Here is a 25,038-nt window from a genome sequence, read left to right as displayed (position 1 = left end):
AGGTGGATTGTTTGTTGTTGTTGCTATTGATTGATTGTTTTTTCCTGATCAGTTTACCTCTGTAAACATGTTTGGTCTACAAGAGAATCTGAGGATAATCTGTTTTGTACTATTTTCTATAAATAAATTCTTCTATCAGATACTGATTTTATTGTTCATGCTTCTTCATATATTTACATATATTTTTGTATTTTCTAGAAGATAGAAGAGCAGTTTAAAATCCCTTCACCTTATGTCTCATGATTTCGTATCTCATGAATACTTCTTAATATTTAATTGACTTTTAATTATCAGAAGTTGTCCAGTTAACTCTCTGACCCTTCAGAAAGCATATCTCCAATCTGCATAACAATACTCTTTTGCCTTTAAAACAAAACATTCAATTCTTTGATTAAAATTATTCATATTTAATATTTGGGCTCTCTAATGCACACCAAATTACTGGAACAAAGCCACCTCCATTGATAACAGTGATATATATCCAATGTCTTTCATTAAGAAAGGGGAACTGGCATCTGCTGGCCAAAGGCAGGATCTCTAAAGCGAGGAGAGATTGAGAAAAATTTAGTTGAATGCATATTCCTGTATAACTGACAGAATTTCCTTTCCGTTCAAGCAAGATGTGGGATGTAGTAAAGAATGCAGTAAACATTTAGGGTTTAATTCAAGCTCTTTAATTCAATTTTCTGATGTACTGCAAAAAGATATGGCTTAAAAGCTGGCAAAAATATCTGGGAGTTCTTCAGTGAGGGATGTCAAAAAGAGCTTGCCTTCTTGCACAAGGTTGATGCCAAGTATCTGGAAACAGCGTGAAAGATGTATGCTCTAACAGTGGGTATATTTGTGTCCTTCTATCTAAAGGTGGAAAGATTTTACTTTGATGTCTTTGTAGGAGGAATATTCTAGCCTCTCCCTTCTCTCTTGGTGTTTGGCATGTGATGTGTCTGTTGTTATTATAGCTCCTCTCAATGTAAAATCATGTCCAAAAGTGAACCACAAAAAAAAAAAATATCAACAACAGAGGAAAGCCATACAAAACACAAATACCAGCTTGAGTTACACTGGTAAGTGAAAACTATGCCTAATCTAATAGAGAATGAGCAGATGAACATTCTGGAAAAGAAGAGCTCCAAAGATGTAAATTTTAATGGAAAAACACAGTGAGAACAAAAGAGAAGAGCCTTTCCGCAACTTAAGGGTATGAAGGACAGATTCGGTTCAAGAAATAGTGCAGTTTTTATGATTGATAATATCTAGGCCAAAATGGAAATCTGATACCATCTGAAGGAGAGGAATCAAGTTCTTCTGGAGAGAAAATATTTCTTCAAATAGCAAATGGGAACCGACCACAAATCTTTCTTTTCTTTTTCACTATAGTAATAGCTGTGTGGAATGACTGCAGTTCATGTCAGTGTTTTTGGTTTTGTTGTTTTTGTTTGTTTGCTTGGTTTTGCTTTTTTGGGGGGAGGGAGGGGGAGTGTTTTTGTTTTTGTTTTTTTTTAATGTTGTACATGGTGGTGAATTATCATTATGTGTTCATTCACTTCTCAAAGATGCGGTAGAAGGACTTTGGACACAGTGGGGACTCACATTAAGGTATAAGAGGAGGGCCTGCTTGTTCCAAGACAGATAATCATAAACCATACTCACAGCTGAACATGTTTCCCAGTCGAGGATATACACCTATTTTGGGTTAAGCTGCAGACATTGCCTATTATTAGAAAAGCTACTCCTTCTGGTGAGGAAGAGACCCCACAGGCAAGTTTGGCATGAAGCATGGTAAACACGTATTTTGCCACACATCCCAAGAGGGACAATGTGGGTAAAAGCCAACAGTTGCACAAACATGCCTGCCAAAAAAACAAACCTGCATGGCACAAGGGTCAAGTGCTGCCCTCATGAACTGGGCAGATTAAGCAGGAATACAACAATCTTCTGGACTTTGACAGAATCAGGAAAGAGAGAAAGTGTCGTGCAACATGGTCAAAGGTTGTTTTTTCAGAACAATGGTCCATTTACCAGCTATAGAGATACAGGCACAAGGAATATCTTACCGTAGTGAAAACAGCTTTGTAAAAAGTGTCAGAGTTTTGATGAAAATGCAGAAGTTTGGGTAGTAATAACATAATGATAGTTAGAAATAGATAGATATGATAGATAGATATGATAGTGACCTATGAAACGAAAAACATGTAGGGAAGCTGAATGGGATTTTTTAAATTTTTTTTTTATTTTTTAATTTTAAGAAGTAGAACAGTTGCCATATCCTCATGACTCTAAAGAGTCATATCTAAAAATCTGGTGTTAGACTCTCCTGGCAAGAGGACGGCCCACATCCTGTTCCTCAATCCTCTTCTACTTTCAGCCTCCTTCTTGAATCAGTTTAATAGTACTTAGTGCTATAGCAATTGTATTTTCGTGTCATTGTCTAGATCTACCCTACTTCAGACCACTTGTGGTTTCTGAAACTGCAAACACCATACAACAGTGTTTTTGCACTATGGTTACATAAACCAGAACCAACAAACCATACAAACAATGGACTTCATATGCACGGTTTTACCATACAATGTTCTGTGCTCTCACTAGCTGTTTCACGTTGAACATTCTAAAGAATGAAAGTGGCCAGCAATGGAATCATAAATGAGGGGTTTTGATCTGAATCAAGTAATTACCAGAAGTGCTAAACTACTCCAGAACAAAACTCTTCATTATCCAAGAGTGCGATAAAGGTACAATTAAGATATGTCATGTTAATTAGCTTGGGCATCTCAATCTCAGCTTCTTTAAGTTTAAAATGATAAACTTAATGTGCCATGACCAATATCTTAAACATTTTCACCAAGTGAGAAGTTATTTAAATTAAAAGAAAAGTAAAGCAAATACAGGGCCACAAACCTTCTCCTTATGGAAAGAGCAATAATGTTTGGCAAGATATAAGGCCCAATTTTAAATTTGACAATCTTGACTACAGTGGTGTTATAAACAATATTTGGCACACAAAGGCATTAGAAAATTTATAAATATTACTGGAATCTTAAACCTATGAGGGGAGTATTATACTGCTTAATTAATAGACAATACATAGAGAAGCTGAGATATAAAACAGTTAAGCAAGTTAATCAAGTTCACAAAGCAAGTTGGTTGCAGGATGAGAACAGATCTCAATTTTACACTTTTCAGTCTGCGTCTTTCCCCTAAGATCATTATTCTTCTCCTTCTAGTTTTTGTTTACAATTTTAGTAGCTGCATTGATTAATTCCCTCACCCCTGACACAGGCTATATTTCTGCATTAAATAATGAACTTTTGCAAATAGAAGACTTTTATTAACCACACAATTGTAGAAATGAACAAAACCAGAGGAGCTTACCCAAATCCAGAAAACAATCGACAGAAGAGGAAGAAGCCATACCCCTGGACAAATGATGAAAGGAAGGCAAAGAATCCATTGACAGACATGCATATCAGGAGTGACTGTCTCCTTCCCACCTTGTCTGCCAAGCCTCCCCAGAAGAATGCCCCCACCATCATCCCAAGGTACACTATGCTACCTGCAATACACACAAAAGAAAAAAAAAAAGAAAAAAAAAAAGAAAAAAAAAGTTGTTTTGTGAGCTACATGACTGACCACAATTGACCACACCAAAAATAGTTATATGTATTTGAAAGATTTGGTTTCAGCCATCGTCTGTATTTCCAAAATAAGTAATATACAGATTAATTTCTCCTTTTTCATTGAGCAGAATTTGTATGCATAGCTTTGCAAAAGTACCTAGGGAGAAAGATTTCCTATTGTGTCTGTGTCATCTGCTAGCAGAAACACTGAAGCTTAATATAATTATTAAATGTGGTGCCTGTAGCTAAAACAATTAAAATACAAGCAAATAAGAGTGAATAAGAGAAATAATGCCACTATTTCCCTAGCAACAGACTACATTCAGGTTAAATACTCCAAAAATTAAAACTTTCCTTACAGAGAGAAATAGTCTGATCATTACAAGAATATAAGCAATCCTGTAGGGGATTAATCACTGGGAGTAAGATGTGCTAAGTCTAAAAGAAGCTGATTGTGAAACAATGGACAATTTCCATTTGAGATCTACAGAACTGAAGGTGTCCAGCTTTATCTTTTTTCTCCCTCCTGCTTCTGCTTCATTGTATAGCTTTATTTTAAATAGTATTGTCCCATATACAAAATAAATAAATAAATAGAATAAACAACAACAAATCCAACACTAGAAAACAGTTTTATTTACAAAGAATTTTGAACACATACGTTACAGTTTAGCTAAATACATTAGAATGAGATGGGGACGTACTGTTTTGAGGTGATTTTTTCTAAAGTTAGTGTTTTAAAAGTGAAATAGCTTCCAATGGAAAGTTAATCTGGAATAATTAACAATTTAACCATTTATTTCTGAGCATATTATACATTATTTCTTTTCCAGGGACAACTCTTCCATGGGACAATGCGTGAGGAAACACAACGCATTGAGCAGACTGTCAGAAGCAGGAATAATTCCCAAGCTTTGGGCAGGTCCAACCAGATTTGTGTTTTGTTTCATACACTTACTGTTTCTTCTTCTACCTACTTTCTTACTGAGCTTCCCAGATGAGTTTTAATTTAATTAATGGTTGCTATCATCTCATAAGTCTACTACTACTAAGAAGAATTTAAATATAAGGCAGTTGGAAGCAGCTAAAATATGAGTGAGCCATGTCCTGTGTCCCTTTTCAATCAGCCATAAGAACTGACAAATTCCCCAGCTGCTCTGTTTGTCTTCAGTTGCTGTTGTGTAAAATTCTGGACTCCAGAAGGCTCACCTCTGCCTTCCAGCAGGTAAGTAAAACTGAGAAAAATAAATAAATAAATGCCTGGCCTTTGTTAACTGAACAAAGAGGTCATTCATCAGCATTTCCTTGCTTGAAATTCCACATATCAATGTCTGAAGTGCTAATACCTGAAGGGTCTCATGCATCACAAAATGTCCCCCTGTACTCTCTAAGGTTCTGTACAAATAGTTTCCACTGTGCTGTTTCCTTATGAGACATCATGTTAAAACACTTGATACAAGACACATTAAAATAAATGTATATTAGCATGATGCAGAGTTATACTTCAGCTAGGCAAGTATGCTATTTCATTTATCATTTATCATATTTATCATTCATTTTAGCACATTTATCACAAATAAATTCCTGTGTGTAGTTTCACATTGGATATTTCAATGATATACAAATGTTGGACTACAGTCCCTGAAGGCTTTCTTATGTTTTAGGATTTTTGTAATAAAAAATGATGGTATTTATATTTCAAATATTGCACAGAAAACAGTAGTAAAAAGATGATCCGTATCCAGTAGTTTCTTGTAAATTCAAAGTCCCTACACAGTAGCCAACATCTGATGTTTTCTCTGAGTCTTAGTTTTACATTTTGAACTGTCAGTTACTGTGAAAGATTTGTACAATCATATGGAGAAAACTCTTTTACATGTGATCTGTAAAAGGTAAGTGCAGCCTATCTAGTCAAAAACCATATGGAATATTCTCCTCTTCTGAGAAGCAAGTAGGCACAGTAATTTAGAAATATGAATGAGCATGAAACATCTACAGTGTATCTCAAAATTAACAGAAAAAATACTTAAAAGCAAAAGCCAAATTTCTATCATTAGTATTTTTTCATTCTCTGCATGAATCAGGTATCTTCTGAAATGAGAGAGCAGTACTTCCACCAGGTAAAATGTAATCCCACATACATTTATGTATATATATATAAACTTCATATACAGAAGCAATAGCTAGAGCAGATTATTTTCGTAGGTCTGTTCCTATGTCAACTCCCTTATAAAAAAAAAAAAAAAGCCTATGAAAATCTCTCATTCAAATAATGAATTCCACATGCTTCAGTTGGCTGGACCAATATCTGAATATACGAATATCTGTCACTCATCAATGTGGGCAATTTGAGGTCGAGGAAACAACTATTCCTATTGCCATCAGTTGAGACCAATATCAGAAAAAATATATATTTTTTTTCTTTAGCTACTTTCTTAGTTAATACAGAATCAGAACAGGGTATTTCTGGACTGTCTTTTCCATGAGTCCCTAAGGACTAGATGACAGATTCATTGTTTCTCATCATAGGAGCATCTCTTTACCTATGCAAGACCTAAAAGCTCCTTTAGAAGCTCCATTCTCATATGGATGAGAATTTGGATAAATTGTGAGAATGTGGGTAAATTTAGAATTTGCAGAAGTCCTAAGATATTTTTGTTGTCTTTCATCTTACAGTTCAGTGCCTGAAGGACACAGACACTACAATATTCTCTTTAGTTTAATGGTGTTTTGCAGCAGACCTTTATCAGATAGTTGCTTTATTCTGATTTGAAATTTTAAACACAATACTTGGGTTATTACTGACTGTACATGCAGTTTTTACATTTTCCAGTCCTAAAGATACAAAGCTTAGTCATCTTTGACATAATCACTCAACTGCTGTAAGATTTCTCCTGTGGACAGGACTACCGTACCACACTTCAGGTAGGCCAGTACTCACAAGCAGTTTTGAAATTACACCCAGTAGAGCTGGCACTTACTTGTCAATATTAGTTGAAAGAACTTAGCAGAAATAGTTCAATAGCTGCAGTGACAACAGATCAATTTCAGAAAGACAACAGAAACGGCTGATACAAACTCTTAAAATGAAATTTTTTACTATTATACGTGACACACATGAAAGTCATTGGGCTCTCCCAGTCAACAATCTAATTTTAGAAATACTCACAGAAGGCCAAAAAAATGTTTTGATATTCTTATACTTTGATATCTCTGAAATATTTTATGCACAGAACCTTAATTTACCAAGTACCTACATTCCTCATGATGTATAGAAATATGAAAACACTCTGAGCAATTAACAAAGTTTCTAAGTCTTGAGGGTTTAAAAATGTTAACCTTTCTTTGTGATTAAAAGTCTTTTGGTCATTGTACTGTGCTTCAGCTTTTCTTATACCTACAAAATTCTCCTGAATAACATTCAAAATATAGCAGTTAATAAATAATATTTGTCTCCTATCTAACATAGAACCACAGAACCAAGGAATATCCTGATTTGGAAGGGACTCACGAGGATCATCAAGTACAACTTCTGGCTCCACACAGGACCACCCAAAAATCAGACCTTTTCTCTGAAAGCATTGTCCAGACACTCTGGAACTCCGGCAGACTTAGTGCTGTGACCACTGCCCTGGGGAGCCTGTTCCAGTGCCCCACCACCCTCTTGATGAAGAATCTTTTCCTAATAACGAACCTGAACCTTCTCCTTTCATCTACCCTTCATCATCCCCTCCTTACCAAACTTTGTAGCTCTTATCATGTCATGCCACTAGTTAGAACATAAATCCCATAAGGAAAATGTTATTAATAAATTAATTAATTTGTTTACCTTTCATAAATCACATATTGTATTTTGCACATTTTAAAAATAGTAATTCTAAATACATAAAAATTAAATAGCCTCTTGTTGGTCACACCTTGCTCCCTTTCTCATTACCTTTATCACTGGTGACTAAAACAGTAATTGTATGGGTATACATACACAAACATAGATTTTAATGTGGCATGTCAGCTTGAGGGTGGTCATCCATTTTTCAGCAACTATTACTGATTACAAACTAGCTGCTTTTCTTTTTCTTTAATATAAACCATACTAAAATAAAGGTGTGTCTAAAGAAATTAGCTCACACATCACAAGGCACACATTATTTTCACATCCAGCGTGATCACAGAAACATTAAAAAAAAAAAAAAGTTTAGTTTAAAATACAGAGACACATGCTATCTGTAACAGGTGTCTTTGATTTCCCCCATGAGCAATGAGTAATCTCAGCAAAAAAGATGATGGAAAGCTGCTGAGAACAGCCATTTGGCTATTTGGCTGAAAAGAAACTTATCCCATTCTAAAGTATATATTCTCCTCTCTTGTTCTTTTACCAAGTTGTAAAAACCTGTATCCTCCTTCCACAATGTAGCTTCTACATACTTCAATGATTTTTTCCATTGTACAAATGTACACAATGCACAAGTGTTTCCTCTTCAGATGAGGAGCTGTCTTTCAACATAACAGCTAACTGCCCATGCATAAACTTTTCTAAAAATACTTCAATTTTTATTCTAAGATACTGGTTGTTAGAAGGGACAATGAAGCAAACATCTATTAAAAGAAATTACTTAGTATGATCATTCATTTTGCTTATGACAGCTGACAGGACTTGAGAGTGGAATTGGTTGACACCTTGTACAAATTTTTGCTACCACGTGGCAAGAATTTGTTTAAAAGGTTGTGCATACAGCATCTTTCAAGTTTCTGTCAACAGTTAAAACCAACAAAGCAGCCAACCCACAAATCCCTCAGTGTCCAGCCTCTAGTTATGGTCAATTTAAAGCAATGGGCCTGGAATCCATGCATGACCAGTCACCACGATTCAGCTGTTAAACGGTATTTTACTCCTTGTATTGTCATAACATTATTACCTGGAACCACCTGTTGCAATTCACATTCTAGTATTTAAATGGTAGACAAACCGTCCTGAAAAAAAGAGTCTGCACATATGCTTCACGGAAGGAAAAGAAACCCATAAAAGTAAAGTAAGACTTCCTTGCAACAAAAAGACTCAGGCTATGGGACTCACTGATGTTCATCTTCTGCATTAACACACCTATGATAAAGCAGATATCTAACTAGTCCGAAGAAGTTGTTTTTCTTTTTTTCTATTTTGTTGTTTAGGTCATTTGTCTGAGTGAGGAACACATTTCACAGAACTAGAAAAAGTACTCACATGAAAAGAATAACTCCAAAAAATGAGATTAAAGGATTTTTTTATATTTGGAAAATATTATAAATGTCAACCTAAGGAAGATCCAAAATAACAATAATAATAAATTCTTCTTTTATCTAAACAATGCTTGAAGTAGTGGAATAGCAAGGTATATGTTTATGGAATGGTACTTTTATAAAGTGTAGATCTAAATGATTAAAGGAGTAAAACATTAACTGTTCGGCCATTTGATGAAGACGATAAGCACTTCTTTCAAACAAATGAGCTAGCAGACCACATTAAATAAAATGAAAAATTTGCACAAGCCTTTGCAAGTTCAAAACTTCTATAGACATAATTTCCTTTATCCAAGAGCTAGCTGTGTCCCATAGCAATCATTTTGTGTCCTAACTTCAGATGCTAGATGATTTTTTTTAACCTAATAGTATGCAATGTATGAAAATCTCCAAACGCCAGAACATACTGAGAGGGCACTTCTTTACTGTGATGGTGACAGATCTCTGGAACAGGTTGCCCAGAGAGGTTGTAGAGTCTCCTTCTCTGGAGATATCCAAAACCTGCCTGGATGCCATCCTGTGCAATGTGCTGTAGGCGACCCTGTTTGAAGGGGGTTGGACTAGATGATCTTCAGAGGTCCTTTCCAATCTCAACCATTCTGTGATTCTGTGATATCAGGCTCTTGGTCTGCTACTGCTCTGCAGACTAATCCACTCCTTCTGCATTTCCTTTCCAGATACCTGCAGACAGACTTCAATCTGCAGTTTCATAGTGTGTAGTGCAGATGCTCAATTACAATTTCATTTTGAATATTTTCATTATTCTTCTTAATACGTGTCTGCAAACAGTCAGTTCTTTCTTACCATTAAATTATTAGAATTATTGTAATAATGATCATGGTAACAGGATTTGTCTGTTTAAACATATGAAAGATATATTATAAAATGAATGTTGAAGCTCTTCAGTCTCAATACAAAAGTTTATACAGTGCCAATCACACTTTAGTGATTCTTGGACTTTGGGGTGTGATCTGCAACTGAGTGACCTGTATGATTATTTCTCTAATAGTAATAATTACTTCCTAAGTGGAAAGTCTTTGCAAGACAGATCATTTAGCTCTTTTCTTTTTCCCCATTTTTTTTTTCAGAAGACAATATGGATATCCTTCACAGTCAATAAAAAAGGACAATTTATCTCTGTGACAATTAAAGAAATTTTATACTCACTGAGAGGAAGGAAGATGTTGAATGCCAGGGACATAAAAAAAATAAAAATAAAAAAGGACAACCTCATGTCCTCATCTGAAACATTCTGAGTAATAGAGAAATGTCAATGTTTTCTGTGAAGAAGATAACTTAGAACCATTATTTCAATCCAAACCAATTTTTAAAATTATTAACTTCTAAAAGTCTGTTTTCCTAGTACTTAAACAGGAAATACTCAGAGAAATGCTCTGATATATAGGCTATAATAAACAAATAGTATATATTTCATAGCTCAAGTCTATCCAATAGTGCAACAAATACAACAAATAGTCCATCTACTGCATCAACAGAAAGAAGAAAACAAGCACAGACTACCTCCTTACACAACTTTTAAAGATACCTACAAAACATCTGAAGACACTCAATCTGGTACCAAACCAGAAACTTCACATAAACAGTAATCAAGTGATCCATGTCTGGTTCCGAGACAAAATGATCCTGTTCTCAGACAATACTGATGAACTGCAGTATTTGATAGAGGAAGTCAACCATGAAAGTCAGGAAAATGGGACTGAAAGCAAAGCTGAGCAAAAGAAAGATCACAGTCAGTTAATCAGTGTAGGTGGGAAAATGAAAGAACAAGTAACAGAACAGTTCTAATTTCAGTTATTTGCAGTCTCTAAGGTATTATGGGGAAAAAAAAAGAAAAAAAAAAGAAAAAAAAGAAAAAAAAAAGAAAAAAAAAGTGATCAGCAAACCAGAAAACTCAAAGCACACATAATGCTGTGACAGGCATAAACTGATGATTGAAATAATCAGAGGAAAACTGTCATGAGGTACCCAAGTACTGTACCTTTAAAGAGAGAATAAGAGAAGCATCATGAATGCTTGAACAGTAAAACACAAATAGAACACATATAAAACAGTGAAAATATATGAAATATTAAATGGAAATTAAAAGAAACAAAAATAAACAAACAAAAAATAACGTGGTTTCCATATTTTTTCCTTTTCAAAAGGATCAAGTCCAAATTTGCCAGAGAACTGAATTCAGAAAAGGAAGTAGATGTTGAACACGCTAGGGAACCTCCAAATATATGGAAGGCAACCAGATATAAGTGAATGTGTCTCAAGGTATAGTCATAGGACAGAAAGGACATAATACAAGACAAAATTTGATGATATAAAATTTTAGATCAAAAACCTAAGTTTTTGGTAAATGGTTGTGGTAAAACAAGAATGCGCTTCCTAGACAGGCACTGAGATGCCTGTCAGTGTTCATGAGACATTTGGACTGCAATCTCAATAATATGCTTTAACTTTTGATTTTCTTTGAAGATGCCAGGTAGATGGACTAGATGACTTTTGAAGTCCCCTTCAAACTGAACTATTGTATTGTATTGTATTGTACTGTATTGTATTGTATTGTAATGTGTTGTAATGTGTTGTGTTGTATTTTCTATTTTAAACACAGAAACTAAAATATGCTGCCGGGTCTTGCAGCATGGCCACCCAAAATCATCACCCTACTGTGCACTTACAAAGTTCAAGGCTGAGACCAGAAAACATTTTTTTTTTTTTTCTTAGGAGGAAGGGAGAAGTGAGGACAATTCTGTCCTCTCCACATATATACACATGGACACAGACACAGACACAGACACACAGACACACAGTTTGCCCAGGAAAACAACTTGTATACATTTCCAAATCGTGAATCTACTCCAGCATGTATTCACCTTGGGGGGAATTACAGAGATGAAAATCCGTAGCTGGAAAGATTTTACTAAAGCTTTTCCAGTGCTATTCCAGAAATATCACTCATGCAAATCAAATGTACAAAACAAATTATTTGCACAAATTTCTTTATGATATTAATTGTTAAGTTCTGTTTACGGATGTTATTGTGCCAATGATGGATTCTTAAAAAAAATACAAACTACTATGAGGTGGTAATATAATTTTATCTATTCTGTGACAGATTTCTCAGAATAGAAAGTAGATCAGAGTTACTCCATTTTCTTCACTAGGATCATTTACAAACTGAGTACTGGTAGTGGTTGGTTATTGCAGCAAAATGCAGCACACTGTTATTTTATGCTACTATTGCTTGGCTAGCTAAATCAATAATGCATTATAGATTAAAAAAACAACACACTCTTTTCCTGATACTCACAACATAAATAATTGATCAGCACTTAAATTTAGCAACATAGTAACTATAAAAAACAGCCAATATGTGGCATTTTTCTTCCCATATATGGAGCATTTTTAAAAGATGGCTATTACCAATATGCAATATACAAAGTTTTATCAAAAACCCAGGTGATGACGTGAAGCTGTTGACAGATTTCCTAGATGAACATATGATTTTCATACTATCTTCTCCTTTGATCCAATAGTTCCCTGTGGCATTAGGGAGAAAATCTTAACAGACAAGGCTCAGATAAAACACACCCAGCTAAGCTGTTCTAATACCCCTAATTCCTGGTTGTCTTCCACTGCAACAGTGGAGGTTCCTCCAGATTTTGCTCCTCTCTGATTTAGATGCTAACTTCAATGCACTCTTCACCCAGCTCTGAATTGACACTGCCACACTAGAAATTACTGTGACTTTGAAATTTGAAACACACTTCCATGGCAATCCTGAGAATCAGAATGATTATAAATGCTGCTTATGATTGAATGGTGCATTGCACTTGCTGCACAATCTGTTAGGATTAATTAAATTTCCAAAAAAAAAAAAATTCACTAAAGGTTTTAAATTGCCCTCACAATCAACTACATTATCTTATTTTGTATCAAAACTTCATTTCGGCTAAAAGATTTATTGCCTGAATGTTAATTTCTTATTTGCCTAATCCTGCTTCTGGCTCAAAACAGAGTGGAGCTCATGAATACCACTAATTAATAATTAGTGGTGAACTGAAAACAAAAAGCCCAAAGTATATATATCTACATTAATAACAGATCAATTCAACACAACAAATCAATGTACGTGTTACTAACAACTAATCAGTAAAACTACGCTCCTAGCGAAAGTATCTGTACTACATTAAAGCTAATTGCCAGTTATTTCTTCAGTGTCTAATCAGCCATTAACTCTCCTTATTGCAATTATATTCCACCCCTATGCAAAATATTTTCCTTGTAAATGGGATTAAATATCTTTTTTATTTCCCTTCACCTATGCAGCAACTGTTAGCACTTTTTTTCCTAAGAAGTGAAAACATGAGGGGAAGAAAAATAAGCTGAAAAACAAAAACAAAACAAAAACAAAGAAACAACAACAACAACAAAAAAACAACCAACCAAAAAAAAATCCCTCATTCAAAATATCTGATTTACACTGGCTTAACAAAAAAAATCCAAACCAAGCAACAAAACAAACAATCAACAACAAAAGACATTGGATTAATCTTAAAATGATCAGGAACTTGGATTAGTTTAAACTCACTGTTACCAAATTAGCAAGTTCCTGAAACATCTACCAGAGCATCTGACAAGGGACAAAATCTCCTTCACCTAGAACACAACTAACATATTAGCAAAAAAGGGAATTCCCTTTGCTCGTGATCAAACCACTTTCTGCTTTCTCATGTACAGTCAGTGAAATAAATTAATTAATCCAATGTCAGAATGAGAAATAATATATCATAATAATCCTCTGTGGAATGCCAATATACCTGCAGTGATGCTGAAAAGGCTTTTTAATTATGTATATACAATATTGCCAGTAAGCAGAGTTATACTGTTTAAAAGGAAAATTGTTTAGATGATTGTGTCCGTCAGTCCATAATCTCTACTTAAAAAGACTTGCTCATGGCAGCTTCAAAACTAACCTTGAATTTCACTGAATTCTAGCAGATTAGGAAAATATTTGTGCACTGTTAAAATGAGTAGGTCTCACAAATGCCACACAAAAGCTTTCCTCAGAATTTGGAAAGCAGAAAGAAGTGGGAGTGTTAGCCAAGGGAATTTCCTTTTTCAATCATATAACTTTGATTGAGAGATAAGGAAGACCATATCTGTTGTCAGATGCTGTAGGAGATGCGTCAGCACAATGGATGGCCATGTGTCACGTTATATATGTACTCTCTCAAGTTCATGTGAGGCTCTCTGCTGCTAACGAGTATACAACAAACAATATCTATCCAGATGACATCACTTGAAGTTTGCAACCTGACCGCACCTACTTATCCATGGGAATGTTGATCATCAACACTATGGATATAAAGCTGATGTCAACACCATTTTCGTAACTTTCATAGTTTACACTACTCTCCTAACTATCATCGTGGGAGGAAAAAGAAAAGAAAAAAAAAAAAAAAAACTTGATAGATAGAAACAGCCTCATAAACTAATTTCCATCACGTTTACCTTAAGAAAAGATTTCTTGATAAAAAAGAAAAAAGAAAAAAAAAGCAAGACCAACTTGATCTATGTAATGTGCCATTGAAAACTCTCAAATTTATTTCTCACTAACTGGGACAAAGAGCAGTGGATGTTGGTTAAAAGGGCCATCAGTTTAAGAGAACTGGTGAACAATTCCATGAGCCTTGTATGTGGCATGAAAGAGAAGAGCTTTATTGCTGCAAATGGCTATGAAAGTAGTAATATTCCAGATATTTAAAACAAAGCCAACTACTCTTTCAAGCAGGGGAAACAGGTGCAGACAGTGAGAACAGAGGTACCCACAGGGAAAGAATTATGTCTGCAGTAAAATTCAGTCACAGTAGATGAAAAGTACTCCAGTACTTTTCATCAGTGACATTCACATAAACAAGCTAAAGCTCTGAGATAAGTAGTTACTTCAAATCTTATATGTCTCATTATACAATTGGCTTCCAACAGTTTTCAATACTGATAGTATAAGATAAAATGACCAGCAAGAATTTTGGAAAGGTTCTAAAATCCTTCACTGATTAAATCCATGGATAAAATGCATTGGAAGAAATTTATCCAGCTGTGACAGAGTCATAGAATCACTAGGGTTGGAAAAGACCTCCAAGATCATCTGGTCCAACCACCATCCTCCTACCAATGTCACCCACTAAACCATGTCCACCAAATCCAACCTTTAAGTCATTAGATTATATTTGTTCTATATCTTAATGAAGTTCATTAACAACTTCTTTGTGAAAATATGAGCTCCTCAGCAAGAAGAAATATGTCCTCTTTACTTCACAGATTAAACTTTTATACACGATGTGAAATTCAGAGCTACAAATACATAAATGGTTATACATCTCAATAAATGAAAGCTTGTGGGTCATAACTTAACTGTGCTGCAGATTTAACCAAACAGGAACCTTGAAGAAAGAGCACTAACATACTTAAAATGTTCAGTTTAATTAAAAGACTGGATTTGACACGTTGATTTAAGAAATGATATATAATCACCCAGAGATGGTAGAGCAGTTGAGGAAGGGAAGAAAAAGTCGTGGTAACAGTTAAATTAAATGTGCAAAATCACCATGGCCTTCAGACTTTTCCTTTGGGAGGCATTTCCTTCCTTTGGACATTTTTGTATGATTATAAATCTGTGTGTGACATGAATGGTAACATCACAGATCTGTGATTGGACAGGCAGAGACAGAAAATAACCTGCAGTGCCCAAAAAAGCAGTCCAGTAATTAATAACTATTTTAGACACAATCAATTGTTGAGACAAAGATTTCAAGATAAGTGCAAGCCCATAATTATTTAGCTTTATTTATATGTGCAAATAGACAGTACAGGCACATTTGCACATGTTGCTGAAGCATGTTTGTAACAGACCAGTTAAATACAGAAGTATTTTAATTGCTAGTCATACAATCTTCACAAGTACATACAATATCCTAATTGCAGGCTGTTATTTTCATAATTTAAATAACAGAAAGTTTTCCAATATCGACTGTACTCATTGAATTCAGCTGAAGCAAGCACAGTTTGAACCTTAAAGAAATACTATATTATAGCCACAAATTTATGGTTCAAAATGTGGTCTTCTACTTCGCTAGCTGTAAGTACAGTGGTTTATATCTTTGGCACTATTCCAAGCTATGCAAGCATAGTCATGCCCTTTTAATTAAATTAAAAAAAAAAAAAAAAAAAAAAAAAAACGATTATTATACTTATAGAGCTCTTAAAAGACAAGTCAGTCAAAACAGCATTTGGCTGTACTGAAATGCATTGCACAAAGGCTCTGCAATGCAGTCATTTTAAATTGGCTTTTATTGGATTTGTTACTCAGGTTGAATCTGCAAAAATGAAACTGGTTATTGAGCCAATGATACACTGTATTTAACCCCTTGCTAAATGGAGAACCTCTTAAAAGAGAAGAGTGCATATGTAAATTGATGTTATCCAGCAGTTTGTAGTCCTCAGTAAAGTTGCATTCAGCTTTAAAAATGGCTGACGTGGTGCTGTTGTTCTCCCTATTAGCATGGTCTTCAGCAAGGTGGTTTGGGAATGAGATAATCACACTCAGAAAAGGAGGGCAGTTGTGACCCACCTTAAATTGCTGGCGTATAGCAGGAACCCGCAACCACTCTAAGAACCGAATATGCTGCATTTCGTTAATGTTTCAAACCTGCGTTCCTTCACCTGTCTTGTGACCAGCCCATGTGTACTGGGTCTGGCTGGGATGTTAACTTTCCCTGCAGCAGCCCATACAGTGCTGTGCTCTGCACTCGTAGCTAAAACAGCAATGGTATCACACCAGTGTTGTGTCTGCTGCTGAGCAGTGCTGGCACAGCATCAGGACTCTCTCTAACCCTCCTAGGGGGTAGGCAAAGATGTGAGAAAAGAAACATCACCAGGGCAGCTGAGCTAAACCAACCAAAGGGATATTCCGTACCATAAGATGTCACACTCAGCAATAAAAGGTGGAAAAAGGAAGAAGAGGGGTGGGGTGGGCTCTCGTTGTGAAAACGTCTGTCCTCCTCCCGAACACCGGCTACATGCGTTGAGGCCCTGCTTCAAGGACATGGTCAAGCATCACTCATTTGTGGGAAGTAGAGACTAATTTCTTTCCTCTGCACTTCCACATAACCTTTACTTGTTTTGTTTAGTTTTCCTTTTCCCCCTCCCTTTTCCCCTTTCCCTTTTTTTTCCCCTTTAGTTAAATTGTTAATTGTTTAGTTAAATTGTTTAGTTAAATTGTTTAATTAATAATAATAATTCCTTAATAATTATTTGTTTTTTCCTTTAATTAAATCATCCTTATCTCAACCCATGAGTTGTTCTTTCTTTTACTTCTTCCCCTCCTCATCTAAAGAGGGGGAGTGAGAGAGCGGTTGTGGTGTTCAGCTGCCTAGCACGGTAAAACCACCACACCATAATATTCCATGTAATACGTGTTTAGCCTTCTTCCTAACAGACAACAACCACACTACATACTCTTCACTGTGCCTGCCTTCCCCTCAGAAAAGTAAAACTTACACAAACATCATCCCCAGTAGTCCAAATAATATAGCTGGTTAGAACAGATAAGGATGGGTCTCTTAATTTTTCTCCCTCAAAAAATTGTGTTTGGAAGGCAAGCAGAAAAGGCACAGGAGTAGAAGTACTTCAATAATGACATTGTAAGGGAACTGAACTGTACCAGAGGTCAACAGCATGCATGATGGCATTTGTATTTCTCACATCTTCTTCTGAAGAAATAAGGCATTAATCCTACAAGCCAGTTTTCACCTTCCTCTGGAATATTTAGCGCACATTTCTATGACTGCTGGTCTATTTTCAAATATTTCTATTGCTGTAAAGATTTATTACTACTATTAACTGTAAGTGCAATGGACTCTCGCTGTTATTTCAGTGAGATTCCTCATGCTCAAAGGTCTACAATAGTTACAATAACTATTCTTAACCTAGATGCGTTTCTTGTGAGTACAGCAATTTTTGGAACCACATATAAATACCTAAGATTTTGACATCAGTGTGACCTTCAATAAAATTTATACCATGGCAAAGAGTCCACAGTAAGTAATAATAATAATAATAACAATAATAATAGAACTGAATCTCTTCCTTTATCCCTGAAGCCTAAAATTTTTTTTTTTAAATTATAACAATATTTTTAACATGTTCTCCATAATAAAACTAAAGGAATTCCCCTGGAAGTTTCAACTCAATAGGAGCACATCTAGTAGCTGCACACAACAGTAAAATATAGAGTAGCAAAGTCTGGTTTTCCTTTACTTTACATCATTTGCAGTCTGTTATATCATCTGGTATTACATCAGTCTGGTAGCTTGCTACAAACTGATATATAACCAGAAGACGCTCACTTACCTTCTCCTACTGTGTTCTGTGCAGGAACACAAAATAACTCTCACCTGTATATACCAACCTATAATAATATTTAACAATAAGAGAGAACAATACTATACGCAGTTTCCTACTTACAGCAGCAGGAATGAGTTCTGCTAACTTCTATGTAAGGAGAACTCAGGCTCTTTAATAAATAAACACCAAATAACCCTTCCTGTCTTCCACATGGAGAAAAAGTGTTGTCAAAACTGTCATTGGAATAGAACTGAGTAGACAAGAGAAAACCATGATACTTGAAGAAGGTGTTTTTTGAAATATATCATTATCACAGAATCACAAAATGGACGAGGTTGGAAGGGACCTCTGAAGATTATCTAGTCCAACCCCACTGCTGAGCAGGATCACCTAGAGCACATTGTGCAGGATGACATCCAGGTGGGTTTTGAACATCTCCAGAGAAGGAGACTCCACAATCTTTCTGGGCACTCTACTCCAGTGCTCTGTCACCCTCACAGTAAAGAATTGCCCTCTCATATTCAGCCAGAAAACCTGTATGTCTGAATTTTAAGAAATGGAAAACACAAAATCAGGTAATCAGGATTATACTTCCATAATGTTTGGTCATTGAATTCTGGACTTGGCCCTGAAGACAGAATTTCAGTTAAGTAACAAGTGTAACATAACCTAGCACAAATGAGGCTGGTAAAAACAGTTTTAATGAATTCACAGACAGGAGTAATATCAGTTCACTAAGATCAATACATTCAATTTTCATGCATTTTTTTTTTCAAGCTTTAAAATTTATTTATTTATAATTGGAAAAAAGAAAAATCTTGTGATAAAATGCTTACTTAACTGTCATCTAGCAAAGTCAGTATTTTTAGCTTCCTTGCTAAATTACATTCCTCAAGCAAGACTAGCAAGCCCAAAAAGGTTTCTCCTCTCCCACAAATCACAATGTCACTAGGTATCTGGCCTACACAGAGAATATATAGCTGCTACTACAGATTGGAAAAACAAAGGAATACCACGAGCACTGAATATCAAAGAAAACTCAATGTAAATTTCAGTTGAAGGTCATTTTAGTCTAATCTCCACAGCAAGAGAAACATCTGTAAAACAGAAGTTTGCTCATTCAGCAACAAGTTACATGCAGGAAACCTATCCAAACCTTTTAAAGAGTAACAACAGTCTGAGAATAACTATACAATTCCAGATCTGTACATACATTTATTCTTCTAAGGATATTTACAGGGTGTCAATGGATTTAGTGAGATGCCTAGACACTTTGGAGAATTCCACCTTGCATGTAGATGCAGGAATATTTAGAAAATGGTCCTTTGAGACCCAGCTCCTGCAGGCCTTTATTTACATTTCACAGTTGTACACTTCAGATTTCTGCCAAAGCCAGAGAAAGCCCATACAGGTTCAGGAAGAAAATAATTTTCTCAAGCTATATGGTCTTGCCCAAATGAACTTAGGCTTTACTCTTTGTATAAACCAGCAAGCCTGTGCATGACCCATGAGTTCAGAACCATCTTCCCTTTAAATTTTTAGTCAAATGTAACAACTGCAATGTCTTTTTTATTATAGACAGATTAAAGTGTTGTAAGTAATGATGCATTTACAGGCAGTTATGTTTTTAGTTACAGAATCAGAAAAATTTAAGTTGAAAGGGACCTTTGAAGGGCTCTAGTCTACACTTCTGCCAAAATCAGGGCTACCTCCAGATCTAGATTACATTGCTCAGGGCCTTTTTCAGTTAACTCTTTGAAAATCTCCAGTAGATCCTGCAGCTTCCCTGGGCAACGTCTCCCAGGGGTTGACCACCCATGAACTTCCTTTCTTATATATGATCAGAAGTTCCCTGGTTGCAACTTGTGACCTGTGTTTCTCTAAGAAAAGTTTGACTCCACCTTCTCTATGCCCCCCCTCCATTACATAGCTGAATACTGCAGTCATGTTGCCTCTTAGACCTCTCTTCTCCAAGCTAGGCAAGACCAGTTGCCTTAGCTGCTTTTTTCATGCTATGTATTCGAGCTGTCTAAACACATTAGTGGTGCATTAGTGTACTTGCTTTAAATGTGTTTCTCTCTTCTACCAGGTAGCCCCACAGCTGGACAAAGTACCCATGTGAAGTCTCATCAGCGTTGGGACGGGAAAACCACTTCTCTCTTCCACCTCGTCTACAGTCTTGCCAATGCAGTCCAGAAGGCAGTTAGCCTTCATCACTGCAAGGCACTGCTGATTCATGGCCCATTTGTTTTCTGCTAGGAAAAGCCCCTTTTCTTTAGAGGTACGTAGCATGTCAGTACCAGTCACTGGGTCATTCTGTCTGAGGTGAAGGACTTGTATTTGCCATTAATAAATTCTACAGAATGTATTTGTTGGTGAATATATATATGTATGCATATATATAAGTTCCAAAGGATAAGTGAAAAAACAAACAAACAAAAACAAAAATCAGACAATGAAATTAGAGTGCATTACTAAGTAGCAAAGACATAGAAAGCCAAATACTCTTTTAAACTGTGAGGAAACAATTTTCAATAACAATCTAGTACTGCTTAACAAAGCTTATAAGCACTTCACATTAACTACTGAGTGCTCTGGGGGCACTTCCTCCCATGTAAGAGGAATAACTGTCTGAAACAGTGCTAGATTATGTTGAGTAGGTTTTAGTAGATATACAGGAGGTATACAATAGATGTGGAAGGCATTTCATCAAGCTGCCTAATATTCAAATTGATAATCAATGCAGAAGTGTTAGGTACATGCCTGTTGTCCCAAACTGAAAACTACTTCAGTACACTGAGTTAAAACCTCTGATGCCCTTCTTCCTGCAAATATTGTGCATAATGTAATTATTATATTCTGATAACATCTGAGAAAAAAAATACATCTAGTCATTAAATGACATTAAATGTAGACTGTCAGGAAATCCCTTGAATTCTAAAGTAAGCTGTTTATTGCTATTCATATTCACAATACCTGAAATATCAGCCCTGTGATTTAACATGATAACATGATTTAACATGATACTTGATTTGTTTGGATAGAAGAAACCATGTCTGTATGTTTAACCGACTAAAAACTTGTTTTACAGATAAAGGTTATTTCTGTTTTTCTTACTGTACTATCCAGTACACCCAGCTGGAAAGCAGCTTTGCAGAAAAGACACTGGGAGTCCTGGTGAACATTAATTTGAGTGTGAGTCAGCAGCGTCTACTCAGTGCTGGCGAGGCCATACCTGGAATACTGTATTCAGTTCTGGGCCAAAGATACATGTTTAAAGATATATACAAGATAGAAAGATACATATCTGGAAACATATTCTCACACTTAATAACAAGTCACTATCGCCTTGCAAGAGTTTAAGCAAGTCAACATTCTTGGTTTTAAGGAAACATCTATTTAAAGAACAACAACAAAAAAAAATTACATGCAGTTATTATTTAAACCAAAGGCATCAAGAAAACAGTTCATGATTCTGATCAGAACTTCCATCATGTAACTTTACAGTCTGTGAAGTGCTGACAATGATCAATGAACCGAAATCTCAAGCTCATACAATGATCAGTATGGAGGGAATTTGGGAATTTGCCATGTTGCAAGTTAAAGGAAACAAACCAAAAAAATGCAACAGGGTGGTTTTATGGATATTGCCACATGCTTTTAATCAGCTCATGTTTCCTGGTAAAGCCATTGTGTCATGAGGCATGGGAAATAAGTTTTTACAATTGTTGAGACAGTGAGTCCTTTTTCAATGACAAATTAGGGTGCTCTTAGGTTGTTTCTTACTAGTCTAGAAAAATGCCTTAAAAATAAATATGTGTACCAATTCCACCTTATAACTCCTAGCACTGGTCTCATGACTTCTGTATTTTAACAACATTAAGGCCCTCTAGATTATGGAATTATAATAATGGAAAAAATTATGCCTGTCTAGAAGACCCCAGTCAGGATGTAATTATGATGTGAAATCACAACATCAAAGTAATTGAAATGCATGACTGTGTGGACCTACTTATGATCATATTAAAATGCTTTCAATAAACATTCACCATCCTTTTGTATCACTGGAATTATGGTTATGCTGTCCGCAAGGGCTACATATCTATATTAGTGATAAGTATTATAGTCATCACTGTACAGAAGGATTGCAAACTATATTTTCTATTAGCAATGGGCAAATAATATCATTTTTGTGAAACTATTGATAAAACCACCGTGTTGCAATGCCTTCAATACACTATCAGAAAGAAAAGACTGATTAGCTCTGCTTTTTCCTAGTTTTGTATTTTCATCTTTTAATGTAGAATTATATCTTTGTTAATATCCTAACACATAGGCTAGTGTTCTGCTATTATAAAAATAAGAAATGGGGATAACTATCACAGTTTCCATATTTTAGTTATGAGGAAACATTGCATGCGTACCTAAGGCTTCCAGAGTTGTTTCCTTAATTTTGTCAGCAAGTAAAATATTGCATATAAATATATAACATGAGGGATTTAACAGCTTCTGTACTGAATTTCATTTAATTACTGGTGGATTCATTCCAATATATTTCAAGACAACATCATGAGAAGTCTAGTGACTGGGGAATCCTCTACCCTTAAGTCACTTCTTAACAAACATCGGAAAATCCTCATAGCTGCCAGCTACTCATGGGACAATACTCACCACTCTCAGTCACAGACATCCCACCATTCTTACAGCAACCGTTTAAATGAAATGCAATTTTTAGAAAATATAAAGTATTTCCCGCCATGTTATGTATTCTGTGTTATTATCTGCACCAACACAGTAACATTTATCTGTAATACCTTTTTTGGCTTGTTTTCATTTCTCTTCTTTCTCTCTACCCTTTGAATTGTTTATAGAGCTCAAAAATATATATATATATAAATAGGCAAGATTATGCACCTTCTTTCTCTAAAAGGCAGATCTGAAAACCCACAGGTCCTAGCATGACAAATGTAATGTTTATGAATTTGTGTAAACAAGCAGTACCAAACAAATTATTTGCATGCAGCCTCTTTAGCCATAACAACTTAGATAATTTAATTTCTTTTAGTGGAATTTCAATCACTGCACTGTACAGATAACTGGAACAGTTTGTTTCTAACAACAAATTATCAAATGGCAAGGAATTTCTTGAAGCACCCAGACAGGTGAGAACTCAGCACCTGTTTCCACTCATGACCTTCTGACATGAAGGAGGTTTTAGAAATATAAATGAAGAGTAATTTTTTCCATTGACTGGAAAGGGGAATCTTTCCCACTGACTGGAAGAGGAGAAACATTACCCCCATTTCTAAAAAGGGAAAGAAGGAAGACCAGAGAACTACAGGCCAGTCAGTCTCACCTCTGTGCCCAGCAAAATCATGGAGCAGATTCTCCTGGAAACTGTGCTAAAGCACATGGAAAATGAGGAGGTGATTGCTGACAGCCAGCATGGCTTCACTAAGAGCATATCATGCCTAACAAATCTGGTGGCCTTCTACAATGGGGCTACAGCATCTGTGGATAGGGGAAGAGCAACTGACATCATCTATCTGGACTTGTGCAAAGCATTTGATACTGTCCCCCATGATATCCTTGTCTCGAAGTTGCGGAGACATGGATAAGAAAGACGAACCACTCAGTGGGTAAGAAACTGTCTGGATGGTCAAACTCAAAGAGTTGTGGTCAATGGTTCAATGTCCAGGTGGAAATCAATAACGAGTGGTGTTCCTCAGGGGGTTGGTATTGGGACCAGCGCTGTATAACATCTTTGTTGGTGACATGGACAGTGGGACCAAGTGCACCCTCAGCAAGTTTCCCGATGACACCAAGCTGTGTGGTGCATCAACATGCTGGAGGGAAGGGATGCCATCCAGAGGGTCATGGACAGGCCTGAGAGGTGGGCCTGTACAAACCTCATGAGGTTCAACACGGCCAAGTGCAAGGTCCTGCATCTGGGCAAGGGTAATCCCAAGCACCAATACAGGCTGGGTAGAGAATGGATTGAGAGTGGTGGGTGAGAAGCTCACCATGAGCCGGCAGTGTGCACTTGCAGCCTAGAAAGCCAACCGTATCCTGGGCTGAATCAAAAGAAGTGTGGCCAGCAGGCTGAGGGAGGTGATTCTCCCCCTCTGCTCTTGTGAGACCCCACCTGGAGTCCTGCACCCAGCTCTGGGGCCCACAGCACAAGAAGGACACAGACGTATTAGAATGAATCCAGAGGAGGGCCACGAAAATGGTTAGGCATGTAGAACACCACTCCTAGGAAGACAGGCTGAAGGAGGTGGGGTTATTCAACCTGGAGAAGAGAAGGCTCCAGAGATAATTTATAATGACTTTAGCAGATGAGGCTTTGAGCAACCTGGTCTAGTGGGAGGTGTCCCTGCCCATGGCAGAGGGGTTGAAATTGGATGATCTTTAAGGTCCCTTCCAACCCAAACTATTCTATGATTCTAATACAATCAACTTTATTTAAACCAATAGAGCCAAATTGCAAATATGTCAGGAGTCCAATCTGACATGGGCTTAATTGCCTACCAGGAATGCTTCTGCCAGTTTGTGTTATTTAAAATTCTGAATCTGTTTTTTTACACAGTTGACATCTTAGGGTCCTTATAATTGATTGTGGGCCAAGAGGAGAGAAGTGGAGCTTAAGTTAAAATGACAGTGTTGCAAAAGAACCATGAACTGTAAAACTACCAGAAATGAACAGTATACCTGTTATAAGACAAAG

The 25,038-nt window shown here is 36.2% G+C and overlaps 1 protein-coding gene across 5 annotated transcripts in view; it reads right to left on the bottom strand.

Moving 5' to 3' along the window:
- The window catches only part of SV2C (synaptic vesicle glycoprotein 2C), a 121,937-nt gene that overhangs the window by 66,166 nt on the left and 30,733 nt on the right, over positions 1-25,038 (bottom strand). For 4 of the 5 annotated variants that reach the window (XM_083818284.1, XM_083818281.1, XM_083818282.1 and 1 more), the window contains one exon: positions 3,373-3,553. The exons of the other annotated variant lie outside the window; for it this stretch is intronic. In XM_083818284.1, the coding sequence (XP_083674410.1) occupies positions 3,373-3,553 (181 nt within the window). The remainder of the gene's footprint in view (positions 1-3,372; positions 3,554-25,038) is intronic. 5 annotated transcript variants of the gene reach the window in all.

The sequence above is a fragment of the Anser anser genome (genome assembly GCF_964211835.1).
Source record: "Anser anser genome assembly, chromosome: Z".
Classification (NCBI taxonomy): Eukaryota; Metazoa; Chordata; class Aves; order Anseriformes; family Anatidae; genus Anser; species Anser anser.
This window is presented reverse-complemented; position numbering and strand designations above follow the sequence as displayed.